Source organism: Zalophus californianus, chromosome 1 (assembly GCF_009762305.2).
Source record: "Zalophus californianus isolate mZalCal1 chromosome 1, mZalCal1.pri.v2, whole genome shotgun sequence".
Lineage (NCBI taxonomy): Eukaryota > Metazoa > Chordata > Mammalia > Carnivora > Otariidae > Zalophus > Zalophus californianus.
The window spans coordinates 18,421,387-18,439,249 of NC_045595.1; the positions used below are offsets into that span (position 1 = coordinate 18,421,387).

Here is a 17,863-nt window from a genome sequence, read left to right on the forward strand (position 1 = left end):
CCAGGCTGGGTCCCGGTGACACAGCAGACAGGGCCCCCCTATCTTTTTTTTCCTCGTTATTCATTTGAGATTGCTGAGTTTCAAAAATTTTTTTTTAAGTTTGTTTTTTTTTTTTAGTAATCTCTACACCCAGCATGGGGCCTGAACTCAAGATCCTGAGATCAAGAGTCGAATGCTCTTCTGACTGAGCCAGCCAGGCGCCCCTCAAGAGTTTTAACAGTCATTCTAGAGACATGCGCTGATGAGTAAATTTCCCAGGTATTTCCAGAGAACTGGTATATGTGGCTGCAGTGAAATGACCCATAAACATAGTCATCGCACTTTTTGTTGTTGGGAAAAGGGGAAAGTCAGGGTATTGGGTAAGTAATTTCAACAAAGATGGGACAACTCCAAAAGAGGAGAAGAAAGCATTTACAATATGAAGTTGATATACTCGGGAAATAGCAGTAGACATGGAACCTCTGAGGAAAAGAGAACGTTCCCACCTAAGAATCCTCTTTTTCAAAGACAGTCTGCCTTGGGAGTGTTCCTAGGGAATGAAGGAAGTCAGGCCCAGGACAACCCAGCAGTTTCCGCTCAAGCCACAGGAACAGCACAGCCAGGGATGAGGGTGTGACCTGGACCCCCATCGGCACCATTCCCAACCAGCCAGCTGGCCTCCAGCAGCCAGCCCGGCCCTCACGGACAATCCTTTTCTGACCAGCTCACTTGGCCCCTGAGACAGCCCCACTGCCCCTTTGACCCCCGGGGGAGCCTGCCCCGCTCCCAGCCCAGCAAGTGAAACCCTGACCTACCTGCTACCTCTCTGAGAGGGACACAGCCAGAGCCTGCTTCAGCCCCACTCAGTGAACACACAGAGCCCTGGAACTATAAAAACTGTTTCCTGGCTGTGCCACTGGCTGCCAGCTCCTCGGACAATCTCAGGAAGCTTCTGCTAATGCAGGAGTGGATACCACAGGATGAGGAAAGAAAGCAGAGTCCACTGACAGCACCTACCCCAGGTCACTCAGAGCATCAGCAGGAGACAGCCACCACAGGCCTGACAAGGAGCCATGGCAGTAAAGACGTCCGAAGTATTTCAACATTAAATGGAGTTCGAAGTCTATGCACCAAGACTCCGTTAAAGGATTCAAAAAGAAGGCCGAACAGGAGACTGACAGATGGAATGTCTAAAAAGCAAGGCTAACTATAACAACAGCAAATACTTACATGGTGTGATTATTAATTGAGCGTCCATTATGTGCCAGGGACTTTAACCCACATTATTTCATTAAATTGTAATCTCAACTCTGTGAAGCAGATGTGATCATCCCATTCTGCAGATGGGTGAACCAAGGTTCAGAGGAATGAGGCGACTTGTTGAAGTCGACCCCACACTTCAAGCTAGGAATCACAGTGCTTTAACTGCCAGAGCGCCGAGAGCCCACGGGTCACCCCGTGTCTGCTCGGAGACCGCAGTGCCTACCCTGCCATCTCTGTGTGTGAGGCTTGTGCACAAAACACCTTCCTCTTTATCCCCAGTGGGAGAACATCATAGTCTGGGCAAGAATAACATTCGGACTATACTAAACACTCAACCTAAAAGACTCATAATTTGCAATATCCCATGAGGACAGAGGCTTGTGGGCATTATTTCTAATACCAACTCTCACTTTCCAAGATGTAGGTATCATCTGAGCATTTGGATTTGCAACTGAAAATTTAAGGCACTAACTTGGAGAACATTTATGGTTTTATAGTGATAAACCCACTAAGTCACCTAGGCCCCCAAAAGAAGGGTGACAACCATAATGCAGGTCAGACACAGCCCCCCAGTCAGGGATGAGCTTGTGAGCATGTGGCCACAGGAGGACGGCGAAAGTTCCGGGTTTCCCGCAACCAGCCTCGCCTACCACTTTGCACACTGTGGCTCTCGTCACTTCCGCAGTGGGAACTATCTAGAGTCAGGAAGTGTAGCTTCCCGGGAAGAAGGAAAGAAACACTCAAGAGAAACTGTCTCTGCCCTCTGGCTGGCTGGCCAGGACTCCTGTCCTTCCCAGAGGCAGTGCCACACCAGAGGGACGGGTAAGGGCCAACATGACAGCTCTGCAGACGGAAGCCAGGTCATGGAGGCAGTCAAGGGCTGGCTGAGCACCCACTCTACCCATCCCAACGGACCAGAATCAACTGACTTTGCCTCACAATGTCCCCCCCAGGGATAAGTCACTCAGTCCTGTCAGGCTAACTCTGCCTGAGGTGAAAGCCAGCCTACACATCTCAGAAGATTCCACGAGGCGCCGACGTTGGGACAGCATGCAGTGGGTGCAACGGGGCTCCCAGGTCTGCTCTCCAGCCAGAGCCTCCACCCAGTCTTCCAGCCTCCCTCTCCCGTGTGTACAACACCTTTGGAAGAAGAGGGAGGTCAGGAGGGATTTGGTCAGTCACAGCCCATAGTGTGGTGAGCACTCACCTTCACAGCCGCCCCTGGAGCCATTGCAGGCCCCCGGCTCCAAGGGCGAGCTGCCAGACTCCTCAGGCAAAGGCTGTTTTATATAGCGGCTGGGAAAAAAGAAAGAAAAGGAATTATTTGTTAGCCATAACATTTACCTGTTTTTCTCCACGACTCAGCTAAATGTGGCTCACAGCTGACATACCGCTATTCACAAAGCAATTCAGGTAAATAAAGGGCTTTAAAATCACATGATGACTCAATACTTTAAGAAACTGAGAGGAACCCAAAAGATAAGATGTTTTAAGTACCAAGTCACTGAAGGCTCTGAGTCTGCTATGAATGCCTGTTTCAAGTCTTCTACAAATGTCACGTGGCACCATCATTGAAAGAAATATTTCTCAGTAACATTAATCACCAACTTCAAAATGATAGGGGAGTACTTTGGAAACTATATTCAAACACAAACTGACATCAAAGCACTAGACGGCCCAAACCCAGTGACTGACAAGTGTGACAGACACGCTTCCAGGGACCACAGAAGAAGCTGAGGTGCTCAGTGTCATGGCGCTTAAGGGGTGCCAGATGCCCTATCCCCACAGCACCTGTCCCGGCCCTCCCGGGGGCCGGCCCAACTGCATTTTCATAGGACTGAGCACCCAGGACCAATACAAGCACTGGGGGGGGGGGGGGGGGAGTCGGGGGGAGGCACTACTGAGACTGGGCTCGTCGCGATTTTAGGTTGCAAGCAAAACGCATTCCTGCCACCAACCTGATACGCTCACAAACAGCCTGGTACAAAGACTCGAGGGTTAGCTTGTGCTTGGCAACAGAAACCAACAGTGGCTGCCCGTACAGCACAGCCCCGGAGGAAGTGCTCGATGGCCTGGACTTCCTTTCCCTGAAGTAGACTGGAAGCGTGACACATTCAGAGCCATCATCGGAGGTGCCGCAGACCTCGTACCTGTGTCAATCACAAAAGAGGGCACCTTCAGCAGCAGGTCACTACGAGCAGCAGAGATCTGAGCTGCAGCTACATGGTGGCCAGGACTGTGGTTGCTGGGACAAACCATACCTCAGCATAAAAGGCGGATAAACCATTTCCAAGATGATTCTAGAAGCTGGGTCAGCAATCCCAAGGGTCACTGTCAACAAAACGTGATACACAACCCAGGACTTGGGGCTAATGTGATTCTCTTTCACCCAACCATGGCCTCAACTCTGTGGTCCTTCAAATGGAACTCAACACAGATGACAGCCATCATCCAGACCATCACCACAGATATAGAGGCACGGGAGGCAGGGGGCGGGGGGGGGGGGGGGGCTGGCCACCAAGTTCATCTTCTGTAACCAAGAAGCTCAACTTTTAAAAAGGTATTCCTAGGGCGCCTGGGTGGCTCAGTTGGTTAAGCGACTGCCTTCGGCTCAGGTCATGATCCTGGAGTCCCGGGATCGAGTCCTGCATCGGGCTCCCTGCTCAGCGAGGAACCTGCTTCTCCCTCTAACCCTCCCCCCTCTCATGTACTCTCTCTCTCTCTCATTCTCACTCTCTCAAAATAAATAATAAATAAATCTTAAAAAAAAAAAATAAAAAGGTATTCCTACATGCCCTGACCTTCAATAAAACCAAATATCATACAAGAATGTATACCTAAAATATTAGGCAAAGATTCTTTATTTCAAATGAGGAAGCAAATTTATAAAACTAACTGCCATCTTTGTTCAAAAACATTGAAATTAAAGAATATTTAATTTTTTAAAAATTAGAGATAACCAAAGAAAATGCTAAATACAAATCAATGATTTTGAAAAATGTGTCTTACTTAGTGAATACATGGGATTGAGGAGATTTATAGATGTTTTATCCTGGAACAGATGTTACCAAAATTGCTGGCAACCGACTGAAGTCTTTCCCTCTTCCTATAGGGGGAGACACAAACTTACTGATTCAATTTTTGAAAACTAAACAAACACACACAAAACCCTCCCCAAGATGCCTGGCAAACGATCCTAAATGAAGTATGTGCAGGAAGGAGTTCTAAGAAAAACTCACAAAAATGTCCAAGATGTGCTGGGTAAAGGCCCTATGGTCCAGCATTAGGGTCAAGAACCAGGTCTTAGAGGAGTGAGGCTGGCCGCAATACCAGGCCTGTCACTGTCACTTTCTGGCTGCTGTAACAGGGCCACATGCTCCCCTCTGACGCTGCTTACTCAGTGAACAATGGGATTACCCACCTTAGAGGGCAGTGGTGAGAAATCAGTTACTCAGCAGCACAGCGCTCCACATGCTCAAAAAATACTAGCAGTACTAGTGTGTTTTCATGACAATTACCAATTCATCTTTAAAACAATTTGTTTCTTTATGGTTGGCACTCAGGCCTCCACAAATTCCTTTGTTGGTGGTGGTTTGCCAGGTTCCCCACACAGCAATGCCCCAGCTCCTCTAAGCTCTGGTGTTTGCAAACATTAGTTTCCAGAATTGAGGGGAGACACTGTTCAGGACTTGGGATCAGAAATGGACAGCCTTAGCCTGAATCCCAGCATGAGCCCTGGTGCCCTTCGTTTGTAAAGTGAGCGAAGATGGCTGTGAGTGGAGAGGCAGCCTGAGAAAGTGTGAACAGAACCAGGATCTTGGATGTGGTCAAGAAGTACTCCTTTTAGAGTAATCTAGAAGTCACAGCCCCAAAAACTTAAAAGGGAAGGAAAAATCCTCCTTGGTGCACTGCATTCCTCAACCAAAACACAAACCAAAACAAATCCTAAAAACCTTTCTCAGCAGAGTCAAGTTTCCAGTGAGAGGGAATGAGGGACAAAGAGCATGGGTGTGGTCTACATTCAAGCTTCCCCGAGCAAACGGCTGTCAGAGCACGCAGGCAAGCTCACATTCCACTCCACCCCACTTGGGAGAGGGACACACACACAGGTACAGGGCCTTGAAGTAAGGGGACCTGGGAGGGGCCAAGGGGGCCAGTGGAGCTGGGGGTGTACTATCCCCACACAGATGAGAAGACTAGGTCTCAGAGCTTACAGACTGTTGGAACAGAAAAAGGCTGTTTCCATCAAACCTCCTTGTCACTCCTGAGATGGCACCTGCCCAAGGAGCCACTGCCTGTACCACATCCCTTCTTTCATCTTCCCGTGGCCCCTTGCACAGCTCTAACTCTTCTTGAGAAAGGCATTTCTGGCAGCAAGTCCATCTGCAGAACCACTAAATAGGCCTTCTTAAAAGGTAGTGACTGTTGAGAAAAGGCTATGTCCGTGCTGAAGAGAATTATCTGGAATGTCTAGCTCTGAAGTGCCAGGAGGTGCTTAGCACTGATGGCTGCCCACAGTTCTCTGAACACCCATCCCTTGCACCCAAGAGTCAGGGCAAATCCACCTGAGCACTGAGTACCAGATCTTCTGCTCTGGAGACACCTAGAAGGCAAAGCCTCTAGAATGTTTCCTTTGACCCTGCAGCAGAAACTACTGAGTACTCACACAAAAATGTCATCCCGAGGCATGATGTGGTTTAAACCTTCATCCATTTGGAAAATTTTGTGGAACCGGTGATTATATACATCTGTGACCACCATCTAAGAATCAACAGTAACATAAAGATTACAGATGGTTAAGAGCCTCTACATACAACCCAGGAGCAAATGAAAACGATGTGCTGCCACATGTGGCCTCCAGAGAGACCACCATGCCACCAGCCCCAGAGCTCAGGGGCCACGGCCCAAGAGAGAACAGCATGACTGCCACCAGCAGAAAACACGCTGGTAACATCTGTCCGGAGGTTTATAATGGGATCTGCCCTCAAGTGGCAGGAATGGTGGGGAGCGAGTGCTGACCAGAGACTGGTAGTCATCCAGAAACCTCTGCGGTGTCCCCCAGGGCCAAGAGTCTCGAAACCATCCTCAGCACATAGCTGATCACACCAAACCCCAAATACACAACTGCCTGAGAGCAGCAGGAGTACAAGGGGAGTGGGGCTGAGCAAGGGCACTGACCAGTGCTAGGACCGGGGACGGACTCGGAGCATACTGGAGGATGGGGAGAGGGATCTTCACTTTCCCCACCTCCACACAGGGCCTCAGCAGAAAGCCCAGCGAGGGGAGTTGCTTTTGAATAAGGATTTCCATTAACAACATCATAATGTCACTCCAGACATACAGGGTTTAGTGTAGGGAAGAACTTCCAGCTTCTCATACTACAGAAAAGGTCATGAGGGAAGAGACAGGAAAGCTGAGAGCAGAGCCCTACTCCTGGCCCTCCGACCGTGGCTAGTAGGCCATCAACAGAAGACAGAGTGCTCCCCGTGGCTGAAGGAACAGTCTCAGCCGCAGTGTGCAGTGCACAGTGAGCGAGGGCCAGGAGGTCAGCAGGTCCAAGGCATCCACATATAAGCATGTTTGTGTTGGCCAATTAGAACTACCCCTTAAAAATGGCTACAAGTTTGAAAATACACTCCCAAGGACTATGAAGCGGCCCCAGGAGGCTGCGTGCCACTGACCGCCCCGCCTTACGTTTTCCGCAGCAACACCGGACAGCCTGGAGAGTGCCTCGCACAGGTCAGACACGGCCCCCATCAGCGGCACCACCACACGGTACTGCAAAGAGAGAGACGGGAGGGGTGACAAGGGTGCTCAGCAAAGGGTAGGAGACGAGCTGGGAGGAGCAGGCATCACAGAGGGCAGAGATGACCTCCCAGGAACAGTGTGCATGAGGTCAGGGCCCAGAGGAGTGGTCAGAAGAGCAAACAGCAAGTCCTCTGCCTCGGCACCCGCCTCTCTATTTGGGCAGCAGCACAGAAGCTGGCCATCTCTTTCCCTCCTCAATACTGCCTTTTTTTTTTTTTTTTTAAGATTTTTATTTATTTGACAGAGAGAGACATAGCGAGAGAGGGAACACAAGCAGGGGGAGTGGGAGAGGGAGAAGCAGGCCTCCCGTGGAACAGGGAGCCCCATGCGGGACTTGATCCCAGGACCATGGGATCATGACCTGAGCCGAAGGCAGACACTTAATGACTGAGCCACCCAGGTGCCCCTCCCTCCTCAATACTGCTTTGTCTCACTCCTCACTTTTGACAGTCATCCACTACTTCCTTGAAGGAATGGCTGAAAATTCTACAGAATGCCATGTGATGGCATCTGTAAGAGGTGAAGAAACCAAAGCCAGAAGACAAAGCAGTACAAGTCATCCGGTGAGCCAGCAGCAGGGCGGGACACTAAGACCCGCTGGCCATGCCATCCATCTAGCCTTCTGTTCTAGCAGACTCTCCTGGCTGACTGACCAGGAAGTACCCTCCTGCTGCCTCCCAGCATTCAGATGCTAGGACCACTCAGCAGATCAGTCATGTTACCTTAGCTGAATGAATGGAGCAGGGGGAAAAAAGTGACAGAGAAGGCCAGAGGACCTCACAATCTTCCCTGAGAGATATAGGATTACACAAAGGTCTGACGGAGGCAGAGGGCGCACACTCAGGCAAGCGCCTCAGGGATTCAGAGGCAGCTGGTAGAGGAAGCCACGCTCAGAGTCCCACAGTGAGGGGTGCTGTGAGGGTGCAGATCCTCTTACCTGGGTAGGTCTGCAGCGAGGGTCAGCAGGAACCAGAAAGACCTCCATAACTCTATCTTTCTTCAGGGGCAGTGGGAGAGTTAGATAGCAAAATGGGTCAAAGGTCACAGAAACCTTAGCACATTCTGGGCAAACCAAAGTAGATTTGAAGAGGCCATGGAACGTGTCCACAATCACAGAGTCATTCCTTAACCTGTGATTCTCCCAGGCTTCCTTTGCCACCACCTGGAAGGAGAAAGATAAACAAGACATTCTCAACCCACCCAAGTTGTTTACCCCTTCATCCAGAATGATCCACAACAGAATCTGAGCTGGACCGTGAGGCAGTCTCTGCAGCAAAGAACTTGCTCCAGGCCAGCCAGGGCTTGGACTGCTCTCAGCATACCATTCTCACAACCACATGCCAGCCCTATGCCCAATCCCACACTTAACGAAGCCTTCATGTAGGATCATGAGGCATACAGGCGTCTGTGTCCTCTGATGGGAGACAGACAGCCCTGACAGCACTGGGGGCAAATGGACCTGACTAGGGCAAGGACTGCCTCCTGTAAGGTGTTCAATGATCCAAAGTCCCTTCAGTGAGGTTTTAATTTATACTATAGTTCAGCTAATTCAGCTAACTCATCGTTTTTCCTTCAAAATATAAATACTACTTTAAAGTTTTCATATGATTAAGCCCAATGTGATAGGGTAACTTAAATACCAAATTCCCTTTCATTAGATCAGAAAATCGAGGCAAAAAAATCAGTGCCTTAATAATGTTAATAACAAACTATTTTAATAATCCTATATGTACTTTAAGGAGGTGGGTAATAATCCCAAGGCCCATACTACAGGCACTTTAGTTTTCAGGCTGCCCTAGTCTCTGGTTCAGCAATGGAATTATACTACACAAACTGACATTAACTTAAAGAAGCCCAAGCAGGAGAATTAGGAGTAACTAGAGTTCGCCTCTTTCTCACCCGGAATGCATTTCTCTACCAGAGCCCGCGTCCACGTCATCAACAGCAAAGGGCAACCAGGGTCCTGGCATCAATACTCAAAGACTCAAAGAATGTCCCTGCAACTCTCAGTAGGAGGCAACTTCTATGAAATGCGATTGTTCAAAAATCTTCAATATCATACCGCATCTGGCCGCCCATTGGCATCCTTCAGCTCCAGGTAGGGTTTCTTCTTTACTCGGTTCAGATCTTCGTGCAATCCGTCTAGAAGAAAGGCTAACAGCTCCTGAGAGTCTTGTTGCTGGTAGCCAGAAAACTGAGGGGCAAAACGTCCAACTTGGGTCTACAACAAAAGCAATCACATTAGAAGGCATAAGATTTAAAGAACCAGTGAAGTCAGATGGGAACTTGCCATCAAAAATAATTTTGCAGGGTCAGCTGGGACAGTAAGGGAGAACACCATCTGGCCGAGGGGCCCAATTAATTCCTCAAGGCTTAAAGGAGGCCAGTAGTTCTCGCCAGAGAGAGGGCTCAGATCAAAAGCCAGGACAATAGTAGACCTGGCACCTGGGCCACCACCCTAAAAGAAGAGTGAAGGGTGGCATCCTGAGTGGCCAACACCTTGCAAGTACCGACACGAATCCCCCTCTTACTCCTTCTTTGGTTCAGAGTCTCCACGAGAACTTTACAAATGCTATCTGCATTAGCCAGAGGAATCCTCCTGTACCTAACAGCCCTCCTATCCTTAAATAACTGTCTGCCTTGTATTGCTCTGCATCCATGATCCTCAAGAGCATGGTCCCCAATTAGCACCACCAGCAACACCTGGGAGGGAGCTTGTCAGGAATGCACATTCTTGGGCCCAACCTGGACCTACAGAATCAGAAACTCTGGGTATAGGTCCAGTAGTCTGTGTTTAACAGGCCCCTCCAGAGGTTCTAATGAATCCTAAAGTTAGGCAATCAATGCTCTCCACCTGTGTTGCCTAATACCATAGCCACTGACAACATGTGACTATTTAAATTAAAATTAAATACAATAAAAAAATTCAGTTCCTTGTTCATACTAACCACATTTCAATGGCTAGTGACTGCCATACCAGACAGTGCAGAGAAAAAGTGTCCACCATCAAGGAAACTCTGCACTATCCCTAATATCCCTAAATACGGTCTGCCAATTGTTCATTTACATGAGTTTGAGCTTAATGCGCCATCACCTGATTCCAGTCTCTTTCTGACTTCATGGTATGGGAACAGTAATTTACATGTATTTCCCATGGATTAATGTGACCACAGGGGTAAAAAGAATTAGTTTTCAATTTTGATAAACCATTTAAATTTTCTCACTGAGCCAAGTTGCTACTACCCTCCAACCCTTTGAATAAAAAATAAGCCTATCTTTTTCTACCATGTGCTTCATGAAGGCTCCTTAAACTCCACTGGTGCAGGCTAAATAGGGTCTCTGATTTCAAAATATGAAGGCAAGGTCCTTCCCCTCAACAGGAAAAAACATTTAAGGCAAGGGAAAGCCCAAGTTGCTCCAAGAGCCCACTGCCGTTCACCCAATCTTCCTAGCTGAGGGATCCAAGTGAGAACTGACTTTCACACCACATTCCAGGAATATCAACCCAATTTCTGACTTAGGGGGTTCACAGTGTGTATAGGTTCCAGGCTCAGAGAACCTGGGAATACCCTTCAGATAATACTGGAAATTAAACTGAATTGTTATAGTCTGGCTTAAGATGTTTCCTCCTTCAAGACTGGCACCACAGAATACAGCATTCTGAGCAACCAGCTCACAAACGACTTCTGAAGTATCCCCAGCCCAGAGGCAGGGGCTGAGGTCACTTAGAGTAACCGTGTGCTGCATGACTGAACAACAGAAAAGGAGGGTCTCATCGTGTGGGGCTTTTAATCTCATCTTAACCCCAAATGCAACTGGAATAACACTAAATCACTCTCCCCAAAATGGGGAAAAAAGGAAGTATATATAGCAACCTACTTTGAACATGCGAGGTGCCACGTGAGAGTCCCTTCCAGACCACATCTGTTTAATGAGCTCTGCATAGGCTTCTGCAATTTCCCCTTTCATTCCCAGAGGGTTATCTCTGTTGATTTCAGCCTCATATTCATCTTTGAGAAAGTAGTCAGTCAGTGGTGCAGTGTTGCTCAAGCACTGAAAGAGAACACGATCAGAGCTCACACCCCTCTGGCAACCACACAGAGATAAAGATAAACCAAGTTATTAAGGGCCACTGAGGGTCAACTCCCAACAAAATGAAGTTCTCAGGAGATTCTCTACAAGGCTCACAACTGTAAGGCACAGCCTCCCAGAAGCCCAAGCTGGTGGCCTGCCTTGCAGCTAACTTCCCAAGGACATGGTCTTGGGGCTCACACTCATTGTCTAAGAACTGTCTCTGAATAACTATCTGAGGGCAAAAGCTGCATACCTCAAGTGCTTGACAGAATAATTTTCTATTCAATGAAAGATGATAATTTTTAACATCATTATTTTAAGATGATAATTTTTTTAACTGGAATTGATTAGGACATTCCACTGTCTCACGGGAAGACAAAATATAAATGAGCTGAAGGCAAAATATCTTACTAGAGCTAAAACATTATGGGGGAAAAGATCAGGATAACAAGACAGTAGAAAAAATAATATATAACATTAATATACGTGTGTACATACTAATTTTAACTCTTCAAATTAAAAAACTGAATTTTATCAAGTGTTTTTTCTGCATCTACTGAGATGGTCATATGGTTTTCTCCTTTATTCTGTGACTATGCTAAGTGACACACATTAATTTTTCAGGTGTCCAATCAACCACGTTCTCCTGGTACAAATCCTACTTGTTCTACACTTTCATCTAGGTATCACTGAATTTGATTTGCTAAAATTTCATTTACATTACTTGTGTCTACCGTAATGAGATATGACTATCTAAAATTTTCCTTTTTAAAAAATTCCTGTCGCAGGTCCTGGCTGGCTCAGTTGGTGGAGCATGTGATTCTTTGATCTCAGGGTTGTGAGTTCAAGCTCCACACTGGGTGTAGAGATTACTTAAAAATAAAATTTTAGAGGGCACCTGGGTGGCTCAGTTGGTCAAGTGACTGCCTTCGGCTCAGGTCATGATCCCAGGGTCCTGGGATCGAGTTCCACATGAGGCTCCCCCTGCTGTGCAGGGAGCCTGCTTCTCCCTCCCTCTCCCTGCCTGCCACTCCCCCTGCTTGTGCTCTGTCAAATAAATAAATAAAATCTTTGAAAAATAGAATTTCAGAAAAAAAAAATTCCTTGTCAATTTTTGGTATCAGAGTATGCTGCCTTGTAAAATGATTTGGGGAGCTGTCTCTCTTTTCCCATTTCCTGAAAAAGTTTTTATATGATTGGTATCACTTCTTGCTTTAAATCTTGAATATATTCACCAATAAAGCCATCCAGAACAAGAATTTTCTTTGTTGTAAAGCTTTTAATTACTGAGTCAGTTTCTTTCACAAATACATGACTATTCATAATTTCTATTTCTTCCTAAGTTTGATAAATTATGCCTTCCAAAGCAACCTGTCCAAACTTGTCATCTAAATGGTGTTATTGGCATAAAGTTGTTCTACCATCTTCTAATCTTTTTAAAAATTTTTTAACTTAATTTTATTTAAATTTTAGTTAGTTAACATAAAGTACAATACTGGTTTATAGTTTACTATCCTCTAATCTTTTTAACGGCTATAGGGTGGGTAGTGATGCTCGTCTTTCATTCCTAGCTTTGGTCATTTATATTTTCTCTCTTTTCTTCATCAGTTTCCCTGAGCATTTATGTCAATTTTATTTATTTTTTTTTCAAAGAATCACATTTGGCTGCAGTGTAAATCACCCCTGTATTTCATTAATTTCTGGTCTTATATTATTCCCCTCCCACTTCATTTGGGTTTCATTTGTTCTTTCCCTAGGATTAGGAGATAGAAACTTAAATCATGGAAATTTAACCTTTTTTTCCCCCTGAGATTTACATGTAGAGCTATAGACCTCCTCATTATCATTATCTTCATTTAACAGTTGAGGAAAATTGAGGATACAAAGAGTTGAGAAAACCTACCCATGAAAAGCCAAATCTCAAGTTTCTTTTCTTTAGTACTCTGCTCTTCCCATCTCACTACAGTGGGGAAAAAATAATTTCCAAATCCAAGAGTTACCTATTTTTTTACATGTCTTTTTATTTTTTCCTTTCTACTCCAAGAAACTTCAAAGTTAGATTGTAAGTCCTGTGAGTACAAAAACCATGTCTCATTTGCTCACCATGGAGTCTCTATGTATAGTAAAGAATTTGGCCTTGCCCAAAGAGAAAGTCTGGCTTTTGCCCTTGGCTTCTGTACTTCTACAATTTTTTTATCCTTTTTTTTTTTTTTAAGAAGGGTCTGTACCCAACATGGGACTTGAATTCACGACCCTGAGATCAAGAGGCACGTGCTCTACCAACTGAGCCAGCCAGGCGCCACTTGCCCTTGGCTTCTGCAAAGTACTCTGTTGACCCCTGGAATGTTATCCCTGACAGGAATATCTTTGTTTGTCTGGAGGTCATCAGTCATACTGGAGAATCTAACATTGTGATTTGGGTTGGTGGTGGCCACACTTATACTGTCATGTTAGGATGAGAGCCAGCCACTCCAGAAAGACCAACACTGTGACTTGGGGGGAGCGGGGGGGTGCGGAGGGGATGGACGGCCTTGGGTCACGTCTTACCAGTCTACCTGGAGACTGAGTTTAACCATCTAGGCAATCAATCAACCAATCATGCCATGTGATAAACCACCAATAAAAACTCTGCAAACCAAAGCTCAGGTGAGTTTATATATTTATATACTATTTATACATCAATGCCAGGAAAGTAATGCATCCTAACTCCACAGGAAGAGAACAACAAGCTTTGCACTGGGGACCCTCCTGGACTCTCCCTATTTGCTCCTTCCCTTGGCTAATTTTAACTTGTATCCTTTCCCTATTAGAAACCACAACTGTGAGTACAGTAGTTTTAAGTGAGTCTATGAGTCCTTCCAGCAAATTACTGAAACTGAAGGTGGTCTTGGGGACTCCCAAACTTGCAGATGGTGTCAGAAGTGAAGGCAGTCTTGGGAACTCTGCCCTCCTAACTCTGCAGCTGGACCCCAACTCCAGCCCATGTCCACCACAGTACGGTCACACAGTATGTCCCCAGTAAATATTTGGTCAACAAACAAATGAGGTATCAAAGGGAGGATTTTAGGATTTTGCACAGTCAGGGGCATGAGATAAGCCAGCTATCACCGGTAAGAAGATGGCACCAGCTGCAGTGAGTTCTCAGCCCGTCAGAAACCAGCCAGGCAAGTACTCCAGTATCTTCTGGGGAGATCACCCCTAATGGCCAACAAAATTCAAAAGATTTTTAATGTAAAACCAACCCCAGAACTGATTAAGAAGACATTTTAGGGCCATTAACAGAGATGAGGCCATTCTGTACTAACCAGTGGGAGATGCCCTGACAGGGATCCCTGAGGCACTAACAAAGGGTAGGAAGGGACCCCTGGTAAAGGATCCCCCAACATTTTAGCATGCCTTTCCTAACCACACCTCAGTCCTGTGAAGAAGCAGTGTTATTGAGACGACAGTTCTCCCCTCTACCTGCAAAGCGGAGTTCATGAAGCAGGTGTTCCCCAGGTTTCCAAGTCCGCAGAGCCCAGGCTGAATGTGAGACGATGGGGACTCCTGACAATTATATGAAGCAGAGAAGCCAGATCCACTGGAAAACACAACCCACATCAGCAATAAAAGCGAGTACTGTGCACATGCCCTCAGGATACCTTGTGGGGCTCCTCCAGGGCCTCTACAATTCTTATCTGGTAATAATTCCATGATATGAGTTCTTTCTACTCCCCTTGCCAGCCCTCCAGCCACTCCCCTTCTCCTACCCCTGCCCGATTTGACATGACAGTAGGTGGTAAACACATCCTTAAGAGGAGAAATGCTGAGTTCTCTACTTTCAGGCTTTTGGCAAATGTTAACTGTGTATCCCTCTAGAAGGCTAACAACTGCCATGTGACTTCAGGGAAGAACATGTGGTTACCAAGATTAAGAGCTCACACCGGCCACCACTCACCAGGCCACACTCAGTCCTAACTGTGCCTGAGTATTCACGCACGCTCTCTTGCCTCACCCTCCTCCCCCATTCAGTCTGTGCTATGTGGCAGGCACTTGTCAGATGCTTGCACAAAGGTCACAGCCATCCGGAGGGGAAACAGGCAGGGATCCCCCACAGCTGAGAACCATTCCCTCAGAGCTATTACTATGCTGTGATATGGCCAGCCCATCCCTGCACACAAAAAGCGGTGACCCCCCAGGACCACCAGTGACTTAGGCTGGGGGTAAAACAGCAGCTCATATAAGGACAAGCAACGTAAGTGAGAAGTAGGAGGCATACTTTACGGCGGGTATGAAATGGAGAGAGAAAACACATGCAGCCTGTTCCCACGGGGAACCCTAATCCCACTAGGCTTAGTGTGGCAGCACCCGGAGGAAGGGAAGCCAAGTGAAAGGGCCTGCTCTTACCCCCTGCTGACACCGGAGTTGTGCATCCCAGAGGTGTTAGTGCTATCACCATTTGCAATGGGAGAGGCGGACACTGAGGAATAGGGACTTGCTGATGATGTTGGAGAGGTAGGAAAATTTCTGCTAGGCGCAGTGCTTGATCTGGGAGAGAGAAGCAGAGACAACGCTACTGACTTTTTGCAAAAAGCAAGCCCTACTGAATGCCTTGGGTCTCTTTCCAAGAAATAAATGTTCTCCATATTCAGTTATTTAAAATAAACTGCAAAAGGCCTACTGTCATACTACTTCGAGATAAATTTTATTTAAATGAGTCAAGAAATTAACTGGTCTTCCTGGTCTCATTCATCACATGGTTACCCACCCAATCTCAGTAGGATGAACCACAAAGTTGATCTTTAGGGCATCCTGACTTGATTTATAAATCATAAACTTCCCTAATAAGAGTTACCAGTGAAAGACACAGAAAAATGGCGGTAAGAGATGAATATCCCCAAAAATACTTGACCCGAAATGAACAGCTGGCTGTAAGTACACTACAACAGGAAAATGGTAATCTGGTTTCACTGTAGTATTCAAGGAGAATTGCTTTTGCTTCCCCAAATTTATCAAATGTGAGTAACCTCTGTCTCAAACTTATGTTTCAATATTTTTCATAGCATCTTATTTTAGATTTATACCAACTTTCTGATTAATAAATGCAAGCACTGTCCCAAATATTAAACTGGTATGATTTTTATTAATTTTCTACTAAAATCTGTATAAGAATATGTAGAAGAAAGTGAATCGTTCTGCTTTGTTTCGAATATGTACAAATGTGATTTTCCTTCTAGATTTGGGGTTATTTTTAGACTACAGAAAATGATTACGATATGCGCCAGCAGAGAGCCCAATCTAATGGGATCTGGTCTCAACCAGGGTTCCCTGCAAGAAAGCAAAACAAGGCAGCAGAGATAAGGAATGACCCTGCACCCACACCTGCAGTGGACAGACATCAGGAAACTATCCAGGGGCCTAAGTGGGCATCAGGAACTGAGTTCTGCTCCACACTCTGACATCACAGTGAGAGAGAGGGAAAGAGGGTTCCCCAGCCCCTCACCTTCCCATAGGAAAATGCACCTTTCTCAAATCCTGAAGAGCATTTGCTTCATAGAGCCTCATCCTCATGCTGCAAATAAGTCCAAGAATCCAGATACCTCTGTAAATGAGACTCGGCAGAACCAAGGGCACTGAAGGTGACTTCAGCACACATATGAAACCTGTCCAATGTGATGCAGGCAGGAAGTCGCTACCCAAGGCTGGTCTGATAGGGCATACCATTCTCAGGTCTGTTGACAGGTACTATACGATAGTGATATTCAAATGCTGACGTGCAGAACCTTAAGGCGTATAGTCTAATACTTCCCTTTTTACTAACTGTTCACTAGTAACATTCTATTTCTTTGAACTCAAAAGGGCAAAAATCCACAGAAGCCATAACCAAGATCTGTCAATTTCTTAAACAGACATTTCTGGTTGAAATGAAAGAAAACAAAGAAAAATTTTGACATTTATTCAAAATGTTCTAGAAAACACTGCCAGTAGTTTTCAGAGTAAATCCAGTCGAAAAGAAACCCAATGATGAGTACTTTTTATATGCCTGAAAATTTACATAAGACAAAGTTTTTCTTTTTTAAAGACATTTATTTCAGAGAGAGAGAAAGCCAGTGAGCAGGTAGGGGGAGGTACAGAGGGGGCGGGAGAGGGACAAGCAGATCCTGCACTGAGCGCAGAGCAGGGGGTGGGGGGGGCTATCTTGATCTCAGGACCCTGAGATCATGCTGAAACTGAGTCAGACACTTAACCGACTGAGCCACCCATATGCCACAAGACAAAGTTCTTCTTAAACTCCACCCTTGAGAGACAAAAAGCAAGACCTCTATGCAGAAAACTGACTACCTGGGAAATGCCTGGGCACTTGGCACCTGTCATCAGGCAGCTTTAGAGCACATTCTGGGGCACTGCAGGCTGACAAATAGGCAATTGGTGGGAAACACCTTACGCTCGAGGGTACATATTAAGTGAGTCAAGACCTCATGGTCCAGACCAGTCAAGACTGGGTCTCATGCCACCAACACTCTGAAAACAGAAGCTTACAACTCCAAGGAAAGATTCCTCTGCTCCTTTAAAAGATACTCTGGTCAAGCCCCTGGTCTCTCAGTAGCTTTCTACCTAGACATTTCCTGCTTCTAGGCATGTCCAGTCCTTACCAATCGTAACTAGAACATGCCCTGAACCCATGACTGAAGCCCTGTAACACACTCATGCCTGCCCTCCTTGCTCCATGGACCTCTGCATGCTTCTCAGATGTTCTCCA

General features: G+C 46.3%; 1 protein-coding gene across 4 annotated transcripts in view; it reads right to left on the reverse strand.

The window, feature by feature from the left end:
• Positions 1-17,863, reverse strand: part of USP4 (ubiquitin specific peptidase 4) — a 49,722-nt gene that overhangs the window by 7,664 nt on the left and 24,195 nt on the right. For 3 of the 4 annotated variants that reach the window (XM_027583890.2, XM_027583888.2, XM_027583891.1), the window contains 9 exons: positions 15,511-15,651; positions 14,587-14,704; positions 10,930-11,103; positions 9,113-9,271; positions 7,988-8,212; positions 6,937-7,020; positions 5,909-6,003; positions 3,201-3,392; positions 2,450-2,538 (listed from right to left, as the gene is read on the reverse strand). In XM_027583890.2, coding sequence (XP_027439691.1) covers positions 2,450-2,538; positions 3,201-3,392; positions 5,909-6,003; positions 6,937-7,020; positions 7,988-8,212; positions 9,113-9,271; positions 10,930-11,103; positions 14,587-14,704; positions 15,511-15,651 — 1,277 coding nt within the window. The remainder of the gene's footprint in view (positions 1-2,449; positions 2,539-3,200; positions 3,393-5,908; positions 6,004-6,936; positions 7,021-7,987; positions 8,213-9,112; positions 9,272-10,929; positions 11,104-14,586; positions 14,705-15,510; positions 15,652-17,863) is intronic. The other variant, XM_027583889.2, reaches the window with a different exon arrangement.